Raw genomic sequence first — 26,253 nt, forward strand, 5'->3', positions numbered from 1 at the left:
ATTATTTAAGGCCTATCCTATTTTTCATACAATACACTTGAAGAACATAGAAAAGAAATGCTGACAATGTTAGAGAAAGTCCATGTTTAAACTTATGTTGCTCTGATAATTTTCTGTGAGGAAACATTTTGAAAAATAATGTGCAAAGCAAATTTATTCACATTGAAACATGCTGATATGTTTTGAAAGATTTTCTCCAGTACATTAGTTTCTCTTTAAACTCCACATTTAAGTTACATTAAGAAGCTGAAATTAAGCTATAAAGATAACACTTATGGAGCCTTGAAATTGCTTTCTGAATTTTTCCTCACAAATGCTATTCCCTGTCCCTTCCCTTTAAAAAAGGAAAAGAAAAAGAAGAAATAAACAAACACTTTTCATACATATATACCTAACATGTATCTCTTTAGGTTTTATTTAAACTTGAAAAATTCATATTTAACTATTTTTTTAAATCATAATCGATGACAACACACGCATTTTTAAATCTCTATTCAAAATATATAACATATTGTATACATCTTAACTGTTATTGGCAAATTTCAGACTCTGGACTTTAAAAAAATCTTCCATTTCTTTATTTATATTTGGCCTGGAAGGTGCTGTTAGTCGGGAAGATTTTAGTTCTGTGATGTTCTTTTTCAGAATGTAGGTCTATGTGTTTGCTTACGTGAAATTTAAAAGTGACTATTATTTATTTCTGACTGAGGACTTTATCACTGAGGATGATAAAGGACTACACCTTTATCCTTATACCTACTTAAACTCTTGGGGTGATTAAAATAAATTCATTGGTCTTATTTGATTAAACATTTAAACTATGCCAATACGCCTGATTTGATTATTTGAATGTGTCAGATTATCACATGTACCTTGAAAATGTGTACATCTAATATGCATCAATAAAAAATATTTAAAATATGTAAAATTTATTCATACTCATTTGTAGCATACTTTTTTCTCCTTTATATATTGGTGTTTGAGGTGAAGTTTAATTTGGAAAAAAGAATTTTACTCATAAAAATAATGTTAAACAATTAATTTAGCAAAAACAATATTAAACGGTTGTGCAGTCTCTTAGTACTCTCCATTCAGATGATGGCAATATAAATGTTTACATATTATGTTTAGGAATCAGTATGCTTTATCATATAGCATTTAAGAAAGACACATTCTTCAGTTAAAATCTTAGTGCTCTTTTATATTTTTTTCTCCTCAAATGCTTTTTGTGCCCAGATCTCCTATGTAGTTTAATGAAGTTGGTGACTTGGATAGGAGGAATGTACACAGGAAGACAAGGGGAGGGTAAGGGTAGAGAGAGGATGATGGGCAAACTTATTTTGTGCTATCTTTACAATAAAGTAGGAATGAATCTATCTTCTAAGCCATGCCTAAAGTAGAAGAAGATAGTTGGACCAAAGTATACACTGTCTTATACTACTGACTCCTTTGTAAATGACTGTATGTAGTGTCATCCCTGTCTCCTGTGCCTTTATCCAGATTGCCTGGGTGTACAAAAGGGAGACATGATAGTGGATCCCAGTTAAAATAGAAAACTAAAGATCCAGCAGTCTCACTACTGGATATGCATCCAAAGGATATGAAATCAGCATGTCACAGAGCTATCAGTACTTCCATGTTCATTGCAGCATTATTTCTGATACCCAAGATATGGAATCAGCCTCAGTGTCCATAAGTGGATGAATGGATAAAGAAAATGTGTTATATATACATAACAGTACTATTCAGCCTTTAAAGAGAGGGAAATCCTGTTATTTGTGACAACATGAATGAATCTGGAGGGCATTATGCTTAGTGAAATAAGCCAGGCACAGGGAGACAAATACCAAATAATCCCACTTATATGTGGAATCTGAAAAAGTTAAACTAACAGAAGTTGAGAGCAGAATGGTGATTACCAGGGCCTGGGGGTAGATGAGGACTGGGGAGATGTTGGTAAAAGGATAATTTTTAAAAACAGAAAATTGGGCTTGATCTAACTAAAAGAAAGGGATCCCAAAGAACAGCTTAAATTTCTAACAACCATAGTTCCTACTAAATACCTTGTACTCTCTAAATATTAATAAATATTCAAGATTCAGCAAGTTAATAGCATATATTCATTTATGAGAAAGAAGGCATTTCTCATCTGTTTTTCCTAAAATATTTAAAGATATGTGTGTGCTTAAACTCTTGGTTCTGTTGTCTTTTGAAAAAATGCTAACTTTTTTCAAATAATCTTCATACTTTTTTGTTCCTATTTCTATATTCACTTATTTAGTTACTGTTATAATTATGCCTACAGTGAGTGTGTTACAATTTCTTTTGTTCTTATGCTGATAAGATTTATATTCATGTTTCTTTACCCTCTTAAGTAAATGAAATGAGTGAATAAATGAATATGAGTTTTATCTGTATCTCTAGTGACCCTTTCTTTCTAATTCTTCAAATAGAAGCATGCCAAGTTCCTTCCATATTTTTAAAATTTGTTTCACATATAGGTGCCATCATTATTAAATATAAACCAAATATATTTGTTGATAATAAATGACATCACTTTATGTCGTCCATTTTTGCCTTTGTTCAATTCTACTTTTCCTTGTTTTCAGGATTTCCTGATAAAGCATTGAATAATAGGGACATAATCCCTGCCTTCAAGGAGTTTACTAGTCAGTAAATAAATGGTTTGGGGCAACAAATTGTGATAGATGTTTTTGTCAGTGCCTAATGCTTTGAATCCAAATACTCCAGATGGCAGTTAGACACTAGGCTAGTAGCCAATGGGAGAAGTTGTGTTTTTAGCAGTTTGGAGAAAATAAGCTATATGGAGAAGTGGCAGGAATTTACCACCTCTAGGAATTAATGAAATAGTCTAGCTTAGAATTTAAATAGACGATTTTGTGGAATTTATCCACTACTAGCACTGAAAAGTACTTACTTAGAATATCTAAGTAAAATGGGTATCTTCATATGAAAATACAAGTAATATAACTGTGACATAAAAGCCATGTTGTCAAAATATAGTTGAACTATTTTTTTCCCCAAATAGCCACAATTGATTAGCACAAGTTAAAATACCTGTTCTTTATCATCCCATCAGACATTTTTTTGACCTTATACTCGATCATTACAGCTCAGCACAAAGAATACTTATTAATGATCTGTCAACCCATTGCCTAGCAGTGCTTTGGTTCACATGACAGTAAATTGTAAGAAAAAATACCAGCTAGGCTTGGCTAAGATAGATGCAATACAAGCTTATGTTGTTGTAGGTAGGGACACCATACTCTTTATTCTTAAAAAAAAAAAGAAGCGTTTTAATGAGCTATATTTTATGGGGAAGTCCGTGAAAAAATGGCTTTGGCATTTTCACAGTTACAATGCAGGCATACAGTGCAGGAAAATCTCTCTGTATGAATTAGTTCTTCCTTAAAAAAAAAAGAAAAAGAAAACATATTATGTGTGTGTTTGGGCTGTCTAACAAAGATAGTATGATAATTATACACAAATAAGAGTAGATGATAGGTGAATACTTATTTATGAAATGAAGACTTACTGTAAATTATATCATTCTGTTCCTCTGTTTCTTTTTTCTTTTCCCATTAGTTGGCAATGTTTATGTGCCCGCTATACTATGAACTTGAAATTATTTTTTTCCATTTTCGTTTTCACAACTGTTAACTTCAAGTTCTTCTGATCAAAATCATAACTGCTAAATATTGATAACCTCATAGCTGATAGTCCTGTCTTATCTTTATCCTAGTTAAAAGCATCATGTATATTGCTCTCATACATTCGTGGCTTTCTCTAACCTACATATGCAGTTGAAACTCTTTTTCTTTAGTTCAAGAGCTTCCATAATGTGACCTTACCCTACAAACCCAGCGCTGTTTTCCTCTACCAAGGTTATACACTTCAATTAGGTCACTGTCCTTAAATATTGTGCCTTTTCAAGTGGTTTATACACATTATATGATTTATTTCTCACAGCACCCTTATAAAGTTTTATTTATCCCTAAATTTACAGATTAAGTAATTGTGGCTCACAGAAGTTGTCCTAGGTCATATAGTTTGGAGCTGGGATTAGAATTCAGTTCTGCCTGTGTCCAGAGCGCTTTTACCTGTTCCACTAGAAGTAGAAACTTTGGTCCTTGGAGGAGTTTAAAATGTTGAAGAGACAAAAATGTACATTATGGAGCAATTTGAGACAAAAGTGAGAGTTCTTTGTGTATGTGTGTGTGTGTGTGTGTGTGTGTTCATTCACATACTTGTGAACACTCAGTACCAGGAAGACTCTTAGTAATCAAGAATAGATTCTAACCTAATCTTATGTGATTGTTTTGTTAAAAAAATCATTGTCTGCAAGAGATACAGAGATAGGGGAAGTGAAAGGGGATAAGAATCAATATTTTAAGTAATACAAATACTAGAAAACCTTGTGGCATTTTAGAGATCACAAATCCCTAACACATTAGTTGCATGTTAAGAGTCAAGGTATTCTGCAAGGCTAAACTGATGTGAGTCTGGCTAAAATAAAGAGGTGAGTGCTCTCTTTCAGCTTCAGCCTTTTATGTTTAGTGTCTCTCAGTTTGTTTCTGGTATATGGAATAACTTCACTGTTTTTCATAAAAGTGCATTTATCATAATCCACCTTTAGGTTTTATCTGCTATTCTTTAAAGAAAGATGTTAACCAGATTTTCGTTTTAAAATATATATAAAACATAAGTGGGTTATGTAGTTCACCAAATGCTTGTTACTTCAGGTGGCCTTCCAATAATCACTAGATGTCACACCCCTTCCCCCTCAACAAGGTCAGCCAATGGTTCTGTGACTGTAGACCTCACTCAGTGCAGACACCTGTTATTATTCTTGATTTTGCTTCAAGAGCATGTGATAAATGAAAGAAACTATTAATCATTTCTTGACTCCTTTGTTTTAGAATCAGTCAGTAGATACATTTTAATGCATAGAAAAATTAGCCTAATTTTTTGAAAGGTTGAATTAAATTAAGTCACAGCAGATTTTTTTTTTTGTAAGTTGTTCATTCTTACACAGATAGCCAGGTAGAAGAATTATTGTCAGCTTCTTTAAGTCTACTGAAATTTCCTATTAATTTGTGAATGGCCAAATTAGGATCCAGCAGCATCAGAATTAAAATTCCTGGTTTGACCTTGTCTGTACAGACCCAAAGTATGTTAGATTCTGTAGGACTTGAGGCCCTTTTTGCTTCTATAATGTAATGTTATGTAAATTTTAGGAAAACATATATTTGACATAAATTAAAATGTGTTGGAAGTAGGTGTTTCCTGGTCCTACCTCCATACCTTGGCAAATCAAGAAAATTTTTGATATACTTGGAGAATGGAATGATTTGGGAATAGTGGAAAATTAATCACAGTTGGGGAAGAGCAACACTAGAATTTGTCCCCTCGCGCAGGAGCCAAATATGAGGAAGGAGATATGGAAGACTGGGGAGAAAGAACAGATCCCTCCCTAATGTTAGCCTAGTAGGCTTATGAAATGTTCATTATAAATTACTTCACATCTCTGTATTCTGTGGAAATACCGTCAAGGCAGATGATGTTATACTCTTCTTATAGAAATATTAGGATGTTTAAATGAATCTATCTCTTTTACAAACTTCCCTTTCAACTCAAAAGCATTTCTTAGGACAATTTAGCTTAGATACACCTTAATTTCATATGTAAAAGGGCAAAAATAATGCATTTATGTGAATGAGGGAAGAATGTATATGATTATTTTTATCCCAAGTATGGAGCATCTCCAACCTTTAAATTCACTTATACTTGTGTTTTTAATAGTAGTGCTTATACTTCTTTGGAAGTTGTGAGTCTGTGTATAGTGACTGATATTTAAACATTGAATCACCTGTAATGAATAATTGGTTAAACTATTTAAATATCTAAATAACACAAATGACCCATAATTTTTTAAATATTATGAAATAATTCTTTAAGAATCAAAACTAAATTTTGAATTACTGTTTTCTTCACATTGTTTTACCTACAAATGTTTAATGTCCGGTGTCATCTTTAGTAATTATGAAACAATCTCATTTTTAGTATATGCTAAACCAGTAATAGGAATTGTTATCCTCTAGTAATAATATACAGCATAACCCTTTTCAAAGACAAGGACACAATATAAAATATAGTGTGAAATTCATAAAAATAGTTATCTAGCTAGTTTGTGAAAATATATATATGTTTAAAATTCAGTGCTAGTAAATGCATTCTACTGGGAAAATTTTTTTTTTAAAAGCACACTTCCAAGTTTTCATATTTGAAGTGAATTATACTTTTACTCTTTATGTAATATAAGACAGAAATTAATTCTTATCCCATTCCAACACAAAAAAACCTTATGGAGACAATCATTATTGATAATACAAATATACTTCTCTGGTTCTTTGATCTTATTCTGGAATGTACCTCACCTTACTTTGCATAAAAATAAGTTGTAATTTTTATTGATAATTATAATGTGTTATTTTCATTTAGGTCATAGTATCTGGAAACTGTGAACAATGCATATATATTTTCATTTAAATATGTGCTGACTTCAGTTTTCATTACATCATTTATAGAGAGACCCTGCTTGTCAGGATCTTTGGCTTATCCTGAGCAATTTTATCTTTTGAAATTTCTCTTTCAGAAAAACATCAAGATAATCCAGATAACTATTTCACAGTACTTCTACTTGGAAGCTTTTTTCCTTAGCATCAGTTGCTTCATTATAAAAATTCTAGCTTGCCTAATGAAAACTACACATGGAATCTCAAGACAAATGTGGAATAGAAAATTGTTTGTGGGGGGGGTTAATTTAATAATTGCTTCCTCATACACATATACAAAGTGCTAAATGAAGATGGAAGGAGTATTAATCTAAATATTTGATGTGATAAGATTTGAGTCTAAAGCAACCTTGTTTTAGGATACCATATCATATGGCTATCATTATCAAAGTAAAATTTTTCTTTTAATTCATTAATAACTTAGAGAATTATATTGGTTATTCAGTAAGAATTATTAAGTGATGGCTTAGTGGAAGAGTGTGTGTTTTAGACAGTATTGCTTTAAACCCTAATGATCCAGATAATTTGAGATTTGTCTGTGTTTATATGTCATGAAGTAAAGTGAACTTCGGGCAAGCATCCAGTTAGTTTTTATCAATGTAGGTAGACTGACCAGATAATGTTCTTCAAATACTTTCCTTCCATTCCCTATTAATGCATTTTCTGTATTTCCACACAAGTAATACTCAGAAAAATTGTTATAGGTGCCCATTTCAACAAGTCAAAGAAAAAAAGTAGGTAGACAAGACTTGAACCACTATGTATAGTAAGAAAATTACTGTATATATGAAGCTGTACTTTGTGTAACACACTATGTAAATTTAAAGTAAAGCAAAAAGAGCTCTTGACCAAATATGATATAATTACCCTCTATAGACATTGGAAAAGATAAATATGGATGACTGTTATTTGCTTTGAGTCCCAGGACATACTGAAGCTGAGATCCTTTGTATGTGGTATCTGTCATTTCTCCTATGAGAAGTAAGTCAAGAAAGTTGAGGTGACAGCTTCTTCCTTTAAATATTCCAGGGCACTGAACGAAAACACCCATAGGAAAAATACCATATCTGAATATCGGTACTTTCTGAAAAGTGTGTTTATTATTCATAGTGTTTTTCTCTCTCTCTCTTTTTCTTCTGTAGCAGTTATATGCTGCCCAGCTAGCTGCAATGCAGGTATCTCCAGGAGGGAAGCTCCCAGGCATACCCCAAGGCAACCTTGGTGCTGCTGTATCTCCTACCAGCATTCACACAGACAAGAGCACAAACAGCCCACCACCCAAAAGCAAGGTACCCTTTTGAAGTAGCTACCTGTCTTGCCACTTAGATTTTTTATTTTTCATTCAGTGGAATTTATTGAATGTCTATTATATGCCAGCAAGTAGGCTAATCTTCGGGTATACAAGGAGGTAAGAGTCTAGAAAGGGCAAATAGGCATGAATGTAAATTTACCAGCATACATTTATTTAGTCATTCATTTAGTCATTTATTTAATAAATATGTATTGATAGCTATAGTAGGAAATGTGAGTGATAAGATTTACCAGATGGAAATACTGTACCCAAGGACCTTACAGTCTTATAAAGTAGAATTTACAAAAATAGCCAATTAGCCATACTCTACAGTACAAAATAATAAATTTTATACAGAGTTACAGATAAAGTACATCAGAGGTTATATTAAGAAGAAGAGATTACTGTCAGTGAGCAATCCAGGCAAGGGTTTGCCAAAGAAGGGGCAACTGAAATAAACCTTAAAATATGCGTAGGATTAGGACATATATAAAGTGTTTTTTAAATTTTAATAACTGTTATAATATGGTGCAATATAGATGTAAATTTAGGTATATTACCCACCCAATGAAATTGTCATGTAAAAAAATGAAGATAATGGTATTACAAGTAAGACCATTTAGAAATAGTTTTGTTTTTGGAGCTAAAGAAACAATTCTTGAGCATATGAAAAAGGATCAGGGAGATTCAATTAATGTATGTTTCTTGACCTAAAAGGAGAGATAATCAGAAAAAATGGTCTGAAGTTTTTTTTGTATTCGTTAAGATCTTAGTTAGATGATATTGTATAAATATAGTAACTTTTCTATGAAAGAAGTAAGAAGAGTTACCATAAAGTGGTATTCCCTGATGTTAATGAGGGAAATAACCGCAAATATTTTAACTGTATTAGAAAATGTTGAGTAGAAAACTAACACAGTTAATTTAGCCCCCCAAAATAACTTTTTTTTTTTTTTTGCTGATTTACCTAGAAAATTGCTTCTATTCTCCGTCTAATTAATGCTATGTTGAAACAGGCTAACAGGTTAAGAGTAGTCACAATTATTGAAAGAAATACACAGAGAAAAAGATTAGGAAGTACTGAAAGATAAAAATTCTAGAATTTAAAACAATCCTTCTCCAGTACCCTGGTGGCTCTACCAGGAAGTCTTTCACTGTTACTGTATTACTCCAGAGAGTGAATCAGGAAGAAGATATCAATCAATCATTTGGGAGAGAGCACTCCAGCCTCCATTGTTCCTGAACTTCCTAGTCCTTTTCCATGTTATTAAAAGAGAGATAACTTTGGGATTGTAATTTAACCTGGACAAGGACCTTGGATCATGATTCACCATCATATGTACAAATATATAATTGAAAAATACTGTACACACTACAGTGGCATCAGGGAGTATACATATGCCACTTTTAAGATCTATTTCAGCTGTTTAAAGGACCTTGCATGTTCTGTCCTTAATGTATATCTAAGGCCTAGTCTGCCTTTCTTTATAATCACAGCAGCATCTAAGTTTTTAAAACTTAGTAATAATAACATTTATTGAATAAAATTTAATTTTAAAGCAGTGATATTTTGGCTTCCCTCTGGACCAGCAGTCTTGATGTATTGCATGTACAGGCTAACTCTGAGCAAAATACATAGCTGTAGCAGCACAGTCATTGTGACACACAGATACTTTGGTGAGTTATTATTCTCTGTTTTTTTTCCTTGATTTATTGATGTGATTTCACGTGCTGTTTCATAATGGTGCTTTACATTAGGATATTTCATTTATAATTTTAGGTTATGTAGTTCACTTTTAAAAGACCTATAGATTTTTTTCTTACCCCTAGCATAACTTTTTATCATTAATATCTTCTCACCAAATCACTTATACAAATAATCATGAAGCTTTTGATGTCAATCAGCCTCATCCATTTATGTCTATTAGTTTGTCCACTCATTCATTTGTTCATTTAAATATTTATTCAGAAGTTCCTACAGTGATACTTTCTTAAGTAACCGTGGTAAATGCTAAAGTGACTGAAGGTTTGCTTTGCCAAGATTAGGAAACTGCTTTAAGAGATATATGTTTCTATATATTCATAGAATCTTACAGACAGTGCAAAAGAGACTGATTACTTCAGTGAAGTTAGAATTCTCCTACATCCCATGGCTTTATATACCTTTGTTTATTTAATAGTAGTGAAAAAGTAGTTGTGTTTCTATAGACATTATTATATATAATTTTAAAATATATTTCATCTTTGAAGTTCAATTACTTTTTGAAAAATAACCTTCATGAATTTTCTATCATACAAAGTTTTTTTTAAAAAGTATATATTGTATTTCTTTACATCTGCAATTACTGTAAACTACACAAAAGGTTTAATTAAGAATAAAGTGCCTCTTTTTAAGTACCAACAATTTAATAAAAATATTTCCTTTCTTTGCTCAGTGTCCTCTAGCGTACTGTCTACAACCTCTCTTATTGTCAGAAAAGGTTTCCTAAATGTGCTTGTGTTTTACCTTAGCAGTAAAATGTAGTGGGTTAAAAATAGCCACACCAATAAGTATTACTGCTATCATTTTAATGAAGAACAGGGCCAAAAACAAAAAAAATACAACCAATAGTAAATAAAGAGGACCCATTACAATGCATGAATTTACTTTCTTGTAGCCTGGAATTGACATTTATACATAGTATAATAAACATTTTGATTTCACCAAGCTGTTTTATTCATGTGTAATAGCTATCATTTATTATTATATTTATGTTTTTAAGCAATCAATTATTAGTGTCTTGGGGGTATTTTCTGTGTGTTTTATTGGCAAATTTTCATGTCTATCTTACTATAAAATGGAATTATTTTATTAAAGGGCTTTGTTGTGTTATCTACATATCTACCTATCATAAAACAAATTGATGGCTTAAGTTAAAAGTGCGTTTGCTGTTTGGAACAATGGAATCATAAGTCACATCCAGGTGATGATGTAAATATGATCTTATTGACAACCATCAAAAGCCAACCATGTTCTGAATTTTATTGCCTGCCCTTCTTCCCGGGTGTGCCTTTGCCTTTGCCTCACAACTCTAGAGAAGGACACAAACAAAACTTATTTGTAATTTGCAAAAAATGGAAGGGGGGAATCAAAGGGAGGGGGCTCCAAAAGACTGTAAAATTGTACAGCATGAGTCCTCTGATGCATGCTGTTTTCAATCTGCTGTGTGCCAGTTGGAGGCTTGGGGAGTGTGTGCACGCGAGAGAAAGGATAATGCTGAGAAATGATAGAGTGGCTGTGACCTCCAAGCTCAGCCTGGAAATCCAAGACATTGATTTCACTTAGCATTCCTGCTGAGAAATCTGGCGGAGTTCAGTTGTAATAAAAGAACAAGATTCTGTTCTAATGGTAATGGCGTATGACAGACATATCACTTTGTCTGTCCTCAGCACCACAGAAAGGAGAATTGGAGAAAGGTCACCTGACCTGCCTGTGGTGTTGTACGAGTGCTGTACTGAGCTTTGAACTACTGCCTAGGAACATAATTATTTATAATATTAAACGATAAAGAAACCTTTAGAGGACTCACAGTGAACCTCTAAAAACTGCAAGCAGGAATTGTATTCTATAAATGTGAAAACACGAAAAGAAATCTGGTCTATTCAAAATCTGCATTCAAGAACATAGATAGTGTTTCTTACTGAGTTACAGGTCCTTGAACTTACTGTTTGTGAACTGTTTGCATTAATGCCTGACATATTGTCATTGGTTAATTTTTCTTTTTTTTTAAATCCCTTGGTTTTATTAGTCACAAACCAAATATGAATATAAATGTGTGTGTGTATGTGTATGTGTATTTCCCTTGCCCCTACAGTCTATTTTGCCAAAGACTAGATGATAGAGAATTAAGACCAGCAGTAGGTTTTTAAATTTTTCTCAGCTGTTACAATAAAATGTCTCTAAATACATGTGCATTTGTCTCTTTAGCAATTATTTAATTTTCCCCCCTCTGGATCCTACTCCAGAAATATTTTTTTCATTGACCAACAAAAGCAAATATATTTAGCTCCTCAGAGAATATTCTCATAGCTTATGTATGTCCTCATAGCTGAGTTGATGGGTAAAGGTTGGTAAATAACTCTGAGTAAAAGTATGAAATCTTGAACCTTTGTGCACAAGAGATCCCATTTAATGGAAATTTTGAAAATAATTCTACCTTCTCAAATTATTTAATTAAGGTATTATCGAGCAATATTCGTGTTTGAATCTCATATGTAATATTACTTTGAATCTGCTTATATGCCTTAACAAAGGTCTTAATTTATTTGTTTATACTTTAGCCTTCTGCCACAGGATGGACCAAAATACAGTGTATTCAGTGGCTTTCATTTTTGCACCACATATTGCTTTCTTTAAATGATTTCCTGCAAATTTTGTTTCAGCCTTTTAAGAACCTAGATAGCCTTTGCTTTGTGTCAGTAATTGGTCTTTTGATACATTTGTGTTCTAAAATACATTATTTCTTTAAAATACAGTAGAATCAATGTCAGGCTTAAAACAATTACCTTGAAAGAAAGAGTATTTGGATTCAGTTTCACACACAACTCACACAATCATTATATATGAATAGGTTTATAATTCCATGTTATCAAGAAGTTCTCCTATGTCATAGGTGTGCTAAACATCTGAACTTCACATTTTAAGTCTTCTGCCATTGTAAAAGTAGCCACCTCTTGGGAAAATTGCAAGGGCAACTTGTAAATGTCTCTTGGTATTTGATGGAGACTTATATATTGCCTGTAGTAACCAAGAATAGTTAGTTTGAAAAGCTGATGACAAGAGAAAATTCCTGGTTGCTTTTCTTTTAACCTTGCTATGACCCTAGTCATACCCCTCGTCACAGTCATGTCTGTATCAATGGCAAGAGCACACAGATTGTCCGAATTAATTTTTTGTTCTTTTTGAATACTTCTGGCAGTGATGTTCCCATTTGCTCAGCAGCAGCACCTGGGAGTTATGACAAGGAAAAAAAATGTTTCTCCAAGAAGCCAGAAATGGCCCTAACCAGCTGACCAGACACAATCACATTCTTTCGGCTGCAATATCCTTATAAATATTGCTTCAAATCCAGAAGCAAGAACCGGAACTTTATTGTTATCTGATTCTCTTTCAAAGGCACAGTAATGAAGATCTTTTCTGACTTGGTAGCCATGTGCTTGTGTTAGTAATATCAGCAGTGCCGATGACTCCTATTAGGGCACCTATTTTTTGCTGTAATGGTACCAATCACATAGTTTTGTGCTATCAAGTAAACATTATATCAATACACACTGGTCTGCAGGGTAGAATTTTGTAGTTTAATACTATGAGTCACAAATACTGCTACACATACACAGAAGATTACTTAGCAATATGCTGGGAGTATGAGAAATCAGGGGATAATCAGGATTCATCCTGAGGATTAGTAACAGGAGATTTGAGAAATGAAGGCATTTTTGATAATTTGAGACACTGTTTTATAATGCCAACTGGCAGAAAGGCAGAATACAAAAGTGCACATAGTGTAACCATAAGCAAGTCTAACCACTACCAACGAAAACTATAAAAAGAGTTTTAATATTATGAGAAAACATCATTTAAAGATAAAGCACAAGATATCAAAAAGAGTTCATGAGTTTGAAATGGACTAGGAAATGCTCAGGCCTCCACCAGAATATTTCTATAGTGAAAAGTTCCAAAAGCACTGCTCAAAGTAACTATAACCTGGTTTAATATTTTTCACATTTCACCTGACCATGAAAAATTTTGAGGCATAATAGTTTCTAGAGGTGTAATTTCCAATATGTTAAAGTCCCTAGAATACTACTCTTTGACTTATTTCTTAGTGCTTTTTAGGTCAAGATCTCAAATAATCATTGCTCACTACACAGAGCTGGAACTTGTCTCTAAATGTAGTATCTCTAATAATCCACAGTGCTGAAATGGCATTAATGAAAGGGGAGCTGCCATTCATCTCTGTATGTCATCATCCAACAAAATCACTGGTCCATCCTGATACTACTGGGCCTCGTCCTTTTGTAGTTTCCATTTCTCCTACAACTTCAGAACAGAAAGGGATGTTAGCCTCAGCTAATTATAAACACATTCAAATTGGCCATTTTCTATTCTTAAGCTTTAAAACTGTCTGGCATATCAGTTAAATGCTAGAATATCCCTAATGCCATGGCTGCTTTGTGCTTTGTTGAAATGCTGTTGAACACCCTTTTCTCCCCTGTATTTCAATATCTGTGAAATAACTATTTTGTTAGCCGTTGAGATGTGAAATGGATGTGTCATACTCAAGAGGTGAATTCATTTAAGAAGAATCACCCCATAGAGTTAAACTGTAAATGTGGCCCATTATCATTATCATCACTTCCTGGGTGGGACACATTTACAGTGGATATAACATAGTCGCCCTGTCATTTTAAATAAAATAGTTTTCTTTTTGTGGTCCCATGTTGCTAAACAGAAATATGGTAAATGAAGTGTTATCAACAGAACCCCTGTGATGAGCCTCCTCCTTTCCTTTTCATCTGTATTCAGTTGATGGGAATCTCAAACAGCTAGGGACTTAAACAGAGGCTTTCTGAGCTCTGTGGTATTAAATGTCCAAATAGATCATTAGGTGATACGTTCTTATGACTCAGGAAGTGGGGGGTTGGTCACATTTGTCTCATAAAAACAGTAAAAATTATAAAGCAAAGAGATAGACTAGTTATAATCTCAGCATTAAAAAGACAAGCAAAATGTACAGAGGGATTTGGTAATGTCCTTTGAATTCTATTGGTCTGGGCTGTGTTTCCCAGTATACTGATTTTGTGTTGACAGGAACCTGTCTCACACACAGAACATGATGAGCCATGTCAAGGGTTCTTAATGATGCAGATCACTGGGAAAGAAGAGGATGTTGAACCATGTACAGACACAGGAAGATACACAGAATTCTATTTTTTAAGTGACAGTTGTCCTCTAGAATAGGTTCAAGCCAAAGTAGATCCACTGTCTAAAGAGCTGTATGTTTGAAGCACTTTAATCTAAAAATCAGGCAGTTAAAAATCTAAATCATTTAGGGAAGAGTAAAAAGAACAGTATAAAAGTATGTCCTTAAACAGGAGTATCTAGTACTGTAACCTCAGTGCACATGATAGCTAAAAATGCTAAGTCATTATTGTGTCAGAGACTGGGAAAGCAGGAGTACATTTCCACAGTTATCCTTCCTTTTTGGGAATCATTTCTGATTTTGGCCTCCTAGAACTTACTTCAAAACAGTTGCAATCTACTTTCTATGCTAAATTATTGATCAGTGCCTCATTGGAGCTGTTGATAATTGACTCCTTTTTATCATTTGTACTGGAACTGTTTATTGTTGTTTTGGGGTTTGGGGTTGTTTTTTTTTCTAAAAAATTTATTAGATTTGTACAAATGTATGGGGTTTATAAGAAATATTGTTACATGTATATAATGAATAGTGATCAAGTCAGGATATTCAGGGTGTCCATCACCTGAGTACAATACATTTTTGTTAAGTATATAGTTATCCTACTGTGCAATCAAACATCGAATTTATTCCTTCTATCTTTCTATGTTTGTACCCTTTAACCCACTTCTCTTCATTCTCCCCCATCTCCCCACTCACCTTTCACAGTCTCTGTTAGGCATTTTTATACTCTACCTCTATGTGTTCAGATTTTTTTAGCATTCACATCTAAGTGAGAACAAGCAATGTTTGTTTGTTTGTGCCTGGCTTATTTCACTTAAGCTGATGATTTCCAGTTCCATCTATGTTACTGCAAATGACATTTCATTTTTATTTATAGCCAAATAGTGTTTCATTGTATATATACTACATTTTCTGTATCCGTTCATTTGTTGATGGACACAGGTTGATTCCATATCTTGTCTATTGTGCGTAGTGCTACAATAAACATACAGTGTGTATCTATCCCTTTGAAATGTTGATTTCTTTTTCTTTGGGTAGGTACCCAGTAGCAGGCTTGTGGGATTGAATTAGTATTTCTATTTTTAGGTTTTTGAGAAATCTCCATACCATTTTCCATAGTGACCGTTGTAGTTTACATTCCTACCAACAGTGTATAAGAGTTCCCTTTTCTCTCCATTGTTGCCAGCATCTGTTAGTTTTTTGTCTTTTTAATAATAGCCATTCTCATTAGGGTAAGATGATATCCCATTGCAGTTTTATCTTGCATTTCTCTGATGACTAGTGATGCTGAGCGTTTTTTCATACACATGTTGACCATTTACATATTTTCTTTTGAGAAATGTCTGTTCATGTTCTTTGCCTACTTTTGATGGGATTATTTGGGGTTTTTTTCCTATTGAGTTCCTTGTATATTCTGGATATTAGTTCCCTGTTGGATGAATAGTTTGTGGCTATTTTCTCCCATTCAACAGATTGTCCCTTCACTCTGTTGATTATTTCTTTTGCTATGCAGAAACTCTTTAGTTTGATTACATCCCATTTGTCTATTTATGTTTTTGTTGCTTGTGCTTTTGATATCTTAGTCATAAATTCTTTGTAGTCCAGCAAAGATTTCCCTATATTTTCATCTAGTATTTGTATAATTTGGGGTTTTAATTTTAAATCTTTAATCCATTTTGAGTTGGTTTTTGTATATAGTGAGAGACAGGGTTCCAGTTTCATTCTGCATGTGGCTATCCAATTTTCCCAGCACCATTTATTGAAAAGGATGTCCCTTCTGCAATGTAAGTTCTTGTCTGCTTTGTCAAATATCATATAACTGTTAATATGTGACTTTGCTTCTGGATTCTCTATTCTGTTCCATTCATGTATGGGTCTATTTTCATACCAAATACCATGCTTTTTTGGTTACTCTAGCTTTGTAATGTATTTTGAAGTTAGGTAATGTGATGCCTCCAGCTTTGTTCTTTTTGCTCAGGATTGCTTTGGCTATTCAGCCTCTGTTCTGGTTCCACACGAATATTAGGATTGTTTTCTCTAATTCTGTGAAGAATAATGTTGGTATTTTCTTGGTGATTGCACTGAATCTGTAATTGCTTTGGCAATATGGTCATTTTAATGATATTAATTCTTCTAATCCATGAGCATGGGATGTTTTTCCATTTGTGTCATCCTCAATTTATTTCATCAATGTTTAACAGTTTAGCTTTTAGAAATCTTTCACCTTGGTTAAATTTATTTCTAGTTATTTTATTTATTTATTTTTGTAGCTATCATAAATGGGAATGCCTTCTCGATTTGGTTCTTGGTGAGATCATTATTGGTCTGTAGAATTATTACTGATTTCTGTATGTTGATTTTGTATCCTGATATTTTGCTGAATTCATTTATCAAATCTAAGGGATTTTGTGGAATCTTTAGGTTTTTCTAGCTATAAAACCATATCGTCAGCAAAGATGCACAAGTCAATTTCCTCTTTTCTAGTTTGGACACCTTTTATTTCTTTTTCTTGCCAGACTGCTCTGGTTAGGACCTCCAGTATAATGTCAAACAGGAGTGATGAAAGTGGGCATCCTTGTCATGTTCCAGTTCTTAAAGGAAAGGTTTTCAGCTTTTCCCCATTCAATGTGATGTTAGCTGTGGCTTTGTTTGGTGTACATGGCCTTTATTATTTTGAGGTATATTCTTTCCATGCCTAGTTTATTGAGACTTTTTATCAGGAAGGGGTGTTGAATTTTATCAAATGTTTTTTCTGCATCTGTTGAGATGAGTATATGGGTTTTGTCCTTTTTCTATTGATGTGATGTATCCCATTTATTTTGCATATGTGAAACCAACCTTGATCCTTGGTATAATATATTCCATTAAATAGGTTTTCTAATCCTTTGTTTCTTTGCCCTTGGGGATACTAATAATTCAGAAATTTGGTTGCTTTATGTTTTTCCAAATGTCACAAAGGCTTTGCTCATCCTTTTTCTTTATTTTTGTCTCACTGATTATTTCAGAAGACCTGTCTTCAAGTTCTGAGATTCTTTCTTCCTCCTGATCTAGTCTATTGTTGAAGCTTTCAAATATATTTCCTTCACTGAATTCTTCTGTTCCAGAATTTCTATTTGGTTCTTTTTTAAAAATATCTAGCTCTTTGGTAAATTTCTCATTTATATTTGGAATTGTTTTCCTGATTTTTTTTTTGTTTGGTATTGATTTCAGAATTCTTGTGTATCTCAGTGAGCTTCATTAAAATCAATATTTTGAATTCCTTATCTGGGATGTCATAACTTTCTTTTTGATTAAGATCTATTGCTGGAGAATTATTATGTTCCTTTGCAGATGTCATATTTCCTTGATTTTCATGTTTCCAGTGTACTTACATTGATATCTGCACATCTGATGTAAAAGTCATTTTTCTGCATTTTGGAATTTACTTGCATAGGGGAGGGCTTTTTCCTGAAGATGTATCTGTGGTGTTGTTGGTTGTACAGGGTACTTTGGCTTTGATTCTGGGTGTATGCAGTAGTGTAGTCTCTGGATGATTCTTTGGCTGTAAACAGTGGTATCTGTGATGTGTTCATGGTTTACAGTGACGTTATTTGTGGTATAGCTGTCCTGGGGACTGAGATGCCATGTAAACCAGGCTTCAGACCCAAGTGGTGGCAGAAATGGACTAAAATTTTCTATCTCTGTGTCCCAGGGAAGTGTCCACTGGCATCTCTGTTGGTGGTTACCGGTAGATTGATACTTGGGCCTGGAGGTGGCTTTCTTGGATGTTGATAGTGGTAGCAGTGGACCAGGCAGGTGGGCAGATTCTCAGGTTGCTGGGCAGCCACCGTGGCATGGACACGTTAGTCACAAAGGTGTAATGATTCTCTGGGTCCCAAGTGTTGTACATTGGTGTTGGCTGTGACTTCAATGAGCGGAGGCAGGTCAGTCTCCAGGCCCACAGGTGGCACTTACAGGTAGGTGCCAACCAAGGTGGTAGCAGCGTGGAGTTAAGGCCCAACCTCAGGCCAGCAAGAGGAGTGCTCAGACACTCAAGTGGTGGGTTGGGTTGGGCAATCCCCAGGACCTTGGGGTAGGCATTCTGTCTCGGGGCAAAGGGGTGGTGAAGACAGGCTGGGCAGACTGGTGCTCAGCCCCCTCAGTGGTGAGAGTAGACACCAGCTGTGGTGAGTGGGGGCAGGGTGATCCTCAGGCTCCAGGCAGAGTGCTTGGGTGAGAGGCAGTAATAGCCACGCTGAAGCCTTGCCATGGAGGGGGTGGGGCTACCCTCAGTGGCCACAGCCTGGGCTGGTAGGTGGGGAATGCACGTTCCCTGCGTGTCCACGTCTCATCAGACCTCACCCTCCACCTCCTGTGTGCTGTAGCTGTTTGAATTGAGACCTGAAAATGAAACCAAGGGGGAGTATTCTAAACCTCAGAGCTGATTCTCTCTCTTTCTTAATTAAATATATGCTGCTTGCACATTGGTTCTTATTCCTAAAATAGAAAGAATTTTAATAGATGCCCCAAAGTAAAAATTTGTTTATAAATGACAACAAATACTAATGTCTTATTTAGGTTGATGAAAAATAGGTGTATGTATGTGTATGCATGTGTATATATATATATATTCATTCATTAGATCTTACCTAGATTTTTCTTTAGAAAGAACAAAAAATTCTTTTAATATTTTTCAATATTACAAAATGGAGAGGTGAAAGAAAATATAGTAACTAAAAAGAGGGAGATGTAAGAGTCAAAAGATGGAGATTTGTAGCATTACAAATTGAAGACAGACAAGTTTAAAACCCAAAGTACTCAAAAGTTTCATTTATTTAACAAAATGTACAATACATTTATTTATAGAATTACGGAGCTTAAGTCAGAAGAAGGCCCAGAAGATATCCAGTCTAAGACACAACAGCCCTGCCATGAGATCACTTTGCTTCTGCCTGGACTCCCACTATGTCACGGGGCCCACCACTTTGAGAGTAGTATTTTATTCAGAATAATTCTTAATATCCCAATGCTTTTATTTAAATAAAACTAAAATCAGCTTTTCAGGCTTTTTTTCTTGTGGTTCCACTGAATGACAATTATATTTGTTAATACCCTTGCAGTTGTAAGTAATAAAAAAGGAAGTATATTCAGTCATATTAAAAAAAAAAGTTATTCTGGCTTCATGTGCAGCTTAATCAGGAGTTCAAACAATATCATATAGAGTTGGTTTGTATCTCTTAGCTGTTTCTTTTCTCATTCTTAAAAGAACTGTCCCTTTTTAGTGTTCTATAGCACCGTATGCTTATATCTACCATTCACTGATTCAGTAAGTACTAATTTATTTCTATCATATACCAAGTTTAGTTCAAGGCAGAACTACAGCTGTAAACAAAACTGTTTGTTTTCCTAAGATTTTGCAGTTTAATGGGAAGAGGCAAGCTACGAGCAATTAAACAAATAGATAATTTCATATATGATAAGTGCTAGGAGGAAAATAAGACCTGTTGAAAAATAGAGTGCTGGAGATAAGGGAGGGATCTTCTTGAGGTAGGGCTTTAAGGGAAGCCTTCTCTGAGATCAGAATCATGAAAAAGAAGAAACCTATAAAGGTCTGAGGAAAGGATATTCCAAAGAGGAGGAACAGCATTCCCAATGACCCCAATGTGCAGATGAGGCTGGTGCATTCAAAGTTTAGAGAAAAGGCGAGGGTAGCTGAAATGCAGTAAGCATGAGGGAGTGATAAGGAATGAGGTTGGGAAATGAGAAAGACCAGATCATATAGGACTTTTCATGTTACGGACTTTGAATTATATTCTAAACACATTCACTTTTAAAGAGAAATTATATGTTTTCCATCTGTCACATCACTTATCAAACTGTTGTAATTATGTACTCATTGTCTTTCTTTCTTACAGTATTATGTCTTTGCAGCAAAGAAAAATTTTTTTCTTTCATCTCCTGGGCCCACTAATTAATATTTTAAGTATGTCTGCAATACTTCCTTAGAAACCCTCTGGAATTTGAACCCTAATGCCACGTCCTGGACATTGCTATTGGAGAGACAAGACAATTTAATTCAACAAATATCTATTAATTGCCTATGATGTGTCAGTCAGAATTATAGGACCTGAGAATAATGGCGAACAGTGTAGAGAGTAGACAGACATCTGTGGTTATGTAGCATAGTTTATGTGGTGAAGGATTTGGAGATAGACACAGACAGGAAGAGACAATCAAGAGACAGCTTAAGGGCAGCAAGTAAAGGCCAAGAGTGTGAATTTAACCCAGAATATTTCATGGTTTGGGGGGGCCGGTGAATTGTTGTTTTTTTGTTTTGTTTTCAGATTAACTTACTTTATCGGGGGCTCTGCACTAGTAGCATAAGAAAATACATGCAATTGATACTACCTGTCACCACTTCCGTGAAACAAATTACAAGGTTGAGTTTTTTGAGTGATATTTTGGTACTAACCGCTATCACATGAGTATCAAATAAAAAATAGTCTCTTTAAAAAACTATAATTGTTGTATACTAGTGTCATCAGAGTTTTGGAACTTTTATTTTACTTAATGTCTTTTGAGCAAGTTAGCAAGTCTCATAAGAAAAAATACCCTAATTTCTGATTTTTGGTTTTGATATATTAAAGTATTTTTACCCTGAACTTTATACCCCAGTATGATTTCAAATGATCTTTCAGGTTCCACAGACTTTTAGCTATCTTTGAAAAAAAAAATCAGTGAAAAATGTGCTACAATCTAAACAGCTGAACAGGAGAGTTTCAAAATTATGAATAGCATTATGTTCATCATGGGGATAATCTTGCAATCTCTTAAATTATTTTTGAGAGAAAAACTTTTTTCTTTTCTTTCTTTTTTTTTTTTTTTTTGAGACATGGTTTTGCTCTGTTGCCCAGGGTAGAGCAGTGACATCATCATAGCTCACTGCAAGCTCAAACTCCAGGGCTCAAGCGATCCTCCTGCCTCATCTTCCCAAATATCTGGGACTACAGGTCCATGCCACCACACCAGGCTAATTTTTCTATTTTTTGTAGAGATGGTGTCTGACTCTTGCTCAGGCTGATCTTGAACTCCTGACCTCAGGCAATCCTCCCTTGACCTCCCAAAGTGCTGGGGTTATAGGTGTGTGTCACCACCCCAGCTGAGAACAACTTTCTTTCATTATCTTTCTCTCCCTATCTTTCTCCCTCCCTCCCTCTCTCCTTTTTTCTCTCCCTTCCTCCAGTTAGTATAAGCCTTTTAGTCACACCTTCTCTCGTACATGCATGCAATGCCACCACTTAAAAAAAAAAAAAAGAAATCCAAAAACTTCTGTAAATTTTCTGTAAAACTCTTACAAGTAGGCTAGGCATGGTGGCTCACGCCTGTAATCCTAGCACTCTGGGAGGCCAAGGTTGGGAGGATTTGTTTGAGACCAATAGTCTAAACCAGCCTGAGCAAGAAGGAGATCCCATCTCTACAAAAAATGGAAAAATTATTAGCTGGGCATGATGGCACACGCCTGTAGTCCCAGCTACTCAGAAGACTGAGGCAGGAGGATCTCTAGAGCCCAGGAGTTCCAGGCTGCAGTGAGCTATGATGATGCCACCACACCCTCGCCTGACAACAGTGAGACCCTGTCTCAGGGTTGGGGGTGGGGGAACTCTTACAGATAAGGTGATTACTTTCCTGTTAAAAAAATTATTATGTGATTTACTTAAATGTGTACTTTCATAATGTATTTAGTACTCAATTTATATTACTGATATTGAGTTTATATGCAAAGATCTAATACCTCTATATTATTGTACATATTCCATAAAGTGAGATTCTTTTAATTATACCTTTTTCACATTCACTTATGTACAAACAATGTAGTTGCAACATTAATTGCACAAAGTTAATTTAAGGGGAAATAAAAACTATTTTAATCTGGAGCCTGTCCAAAAAGTTATAGGATGATGAGGTTCCCCATCATCGTTCATTTAGTTTCTCATTACTGCTAATAATCAGCTGAAGAACACACTCATTCTTAATTATGGTTTTTTAAAACAAAGACCAGAAATAGTATGACTTGATTAGTATTAAATGTAGAGGAAAAGAATGTATTCAACAGATGCAAATGAATGGTGTAATTCACATTAACTATGAATTATTGTTTAGGGTCTACTTAATCTGTTCAGAGGAATTTGTAGGCACATATTCCTTATCTCATGAATCGTGAAGTTTAAGAATATAGGAAACAGAGAATACCATTTGAAATACAGAATAACTGCACAGGTACATTTATTTGTACAACATCCAGCACTCTTTCATATCTATGAGTCTTTGTCACAGACTGTTCCATTTTCCTTCAAAAACCTTCTAAATGTCACATCTTCATGAAGCCTTTTCCTTATCCCCCTATTCCTCCACAGGTTATTTTACAAACTTACCTTCTTACCTCCATATTATTCTTTGAGTAGCATTTACCCCATAGTATTTTAATTGTTGGTTTACTTGTCCCAGTTATCAATATTGGGATTCTGTAGGAGACTTTCATTTAAATTAAGCTTTCAAGAACCAAGGAATCTTATTTTTTCCAGTTTATTACATAATTTGAGCTGTTATGATTTGTTGTGCGATTTTGATGACTTTTGGCAGTGTAGATATTTCATAAATAGGAGAAAAACAAAATGAAAGCAGAAATAGAAAGGACAAAATACTGCAAAAATTCCTCTCTTACGGTATTTCCAGTAGCACTTAAAATAACATAAGAAAAAAAAATACTGTTATGAAGTATGTTTTAAAAAGCATTATGACAGCAATAGGAATGTCCTTAAATAGGTACAGATTTGTGTTTTCTATACTTCTCTATGCAACTCTTTTGAGGATCAAAGTTTCATTTTAAGTCAGTGGGAGCTCAATATTCAGGTCAACCCTACATGAATACAGGGCAAGACAAAAATTTTGGGTCAAATGATGGAATTTTTAGTGCCAGTTTTCATTCAAATAGTGCTGTCCCTTATCTAAAAAATGATAGTTCTGATCCAATTTTAAGGGAATCTTTAGGTAATTTTTATTTGTTTTGTTTTTACTTGTCTTTTTCTACTAGCATTCATTGAGTTATACTGAGCTAGAAGTCTGAACTCTTCTATCTGGGACTATAATTTATGGACTTATAACAAAATAAGTGAAAGAGAGATCAGTTCCATAATGTGGATCACATTAAAAACATGTCCTTTATCCATTCAATTTTAAATGGCTGGCCCTTAATATGCTCTTAATAAATTTACACTAGATTAAATGTGTTATAACAACTCAATAATATGAATTGAACCTTTAGTTATTACTGCTTTTGATATAGTTTTCACTATGTCCATCTTTGCAAAGGTACATTTATTTGTACAACATGATCTAAGAGAATGTGTCTCTATAAGGACTTTTTTTTAACTCAGTAGTATGTTTTCTAGCTATTGTAAAGTGAACTTTTGGGCCTTTCATGTAACCATATTATTTTCTAGAATTTGGACATGTAAAATACGACATTGAGAATTTAATATGACAAAAAAACATTAAAATATATATTTTAAAATATACTTGAGCCCTGATTTATAAAACAAGATCCACTTAGAACATATAGTTAATAAAATATGCTAAATGAGATATCTTCTCCTGGGTAAGGAGGGATGAGAGTGTCTTCCTTTGGAATGAGGCATATTGTTGATCTGTTGTAAGATTGTACATTTTGCTTGAAACAAAGCAATATGTTGTTTATATAATTTTTTAAAAATCACATAATGACTGTTATACATAGATGAGGTTTCTAGAGATACTTTCAGAAGCTGTAAAAAAAATTATTGAGGTTTCTTCAGTAAACCTTTTGAGCTACTAAAATAATGCTGGGCCCTGTGATAGAAAAAAAAAGAACAATAATTAACACACTATACAGTGTAATGGGGAAGACAGACAAGTAAACCAGCAGGTAAAATACCATGCGCTAAGTGCTACTCAAAGAATAATATGGAGGTAAGGAAGACAGTTTGTAACATGACCTGTGGAGAAATAGGGAGATAGGAAAAGGCTTCCTGAAGATGGGACATTTAGAAGGTTTTTGAAGGAAAATGGAACAGCCTGTGCAAAGACACATAGGTATGAAAGAGTAGAGTGCTGGATTTCATGTGAATTTTGTGGAAAGAAATTAGGTTGACTGTATTAGGTCTTTAGAACTTTGGAAGTGAATTTAAGAAGAATGAAAATGTAAAGATGAAAGTGTCTAAAAGATGAAGTCTAACCTCCTTACCATAAATAGCGTTCTGTGATCTAGCCTGGCCTACCTCACTAACCTCATTAATTACCTCTGCCTTTATCCCAGACCCAGAAATTTATACACCAAACAAAATCACATTCTCATGTGTCATGTTATTTCACCTACCTTTTGCCTATGTTTTTGCCACTGTATCTCTCTGGATTGCTTTTGCCCCATTTCATTCTTCTCTCTTATCTAGTACCTACCTAAGAAGATCCATCTAAAACATCACTTCTATATGGAATTGGCTATTCTTTGATATCTCACCCCACTGCATAGATACTTACTCTTTGAATAGTATTAAAAACACCCTTATAACACTGTGTTGCACTTGTCGTATCCTTGCTCGTGTGATTCTAAGTCCCTTGAGGGCAGCAATTATACCTTAATCATCCTTACACCCTGCACAATGTCTGGCATGTAATCATTGTTGTACCTCTTCTAGAAGAATAGATAAATAATCAAAGGTCATTGGCTTGGATAATTAGAGGGTAACCTCAGTGTAGCATGAGTAGAATATAACTGTACTTAAGAAAATGGAAACAATATTATTATACCATGTAGAAAGACTATGTCCACAGAAAGATTATGCAACTTAAAAGTAAGATTTGTCATTGTTTATCCTGTCAGTCTAGATGAAATACACTGGATTTAGGAAATATGAGCCTTTTGATCATTGGGGATGATACAGGAAAGTGGACCCCCAAACTGGGTCCAGCCTGAAGGCCACGTGGGCTTTTGGCTTTATGCAGGAAAGAATTCAAAGCAAGCCAACAGAGTAAGGCAAAAGCAAGTTTACTGAAGTAAGAAAAGAAAAGGAGGCTACCCCATAGACAGGGCACTGTGTCTCTCAGAGCAACAGAGACTAACACTTTGTGAGTTTCTGGGGTTTTACTATGTTAAGCAGAGAGAGGATTATTCATAATATTTCTAGGAACAAGGTGGGGAGTTCCTGGAACCAAGCAAGGGTTCTTCCCCCTTTTAAAACCATGTAAGGTAACTTCTGGGAATTGTCATGGCATTTGTAAACTGTCATGGCTCTGGTGGGAGTTTCTTTTTGTATTCTAATACATTATAAGTAGGGTATAATGAGCAGTGAAGGTAACCCTAAGGTTGTTATCTTGGTGCCATCTTGGTTCT

General features: G+C 34.4%; 1 protein-coding gene across 1 annotated transcript in view; it reads left to right on the top strand.

Moving 5' to 3' along the window:
• SOX5 (SRY-box transcription factor 5) overlaps positions 1 to 26,253 on the top strand; it is a 427,434-nt gene that overhangs the window by 344,690 nt on the left and 56,491 nt on the right. Inside the window, exon 9 of the mRNA XM_045554202.1 lies at positions 7,739 to 7,885. Within this exon, the coding sequence (XP_045410158.1) occupies positions 7,739 to 7,885 (147 nt within the window). The remainder of the gene's footprint in view (positions 1 to 7,738; positions 7,886 to 26,253) is intronic.

The sequence above is a fragment of the Lemur catta genome, chromosome 6 (genome assembly GCF_020740605.2).
Source record: "Lemur catta isolate mLemCat1 chromosome 6, mLemCat1.pri, whole genome shotgun sequence".
Classification (NCBI taxonomy): Eukaryota; Metazoa; Chordata; class Mammalia; order Primates; family Lemuridae; genus Lemur; species Lemur catta.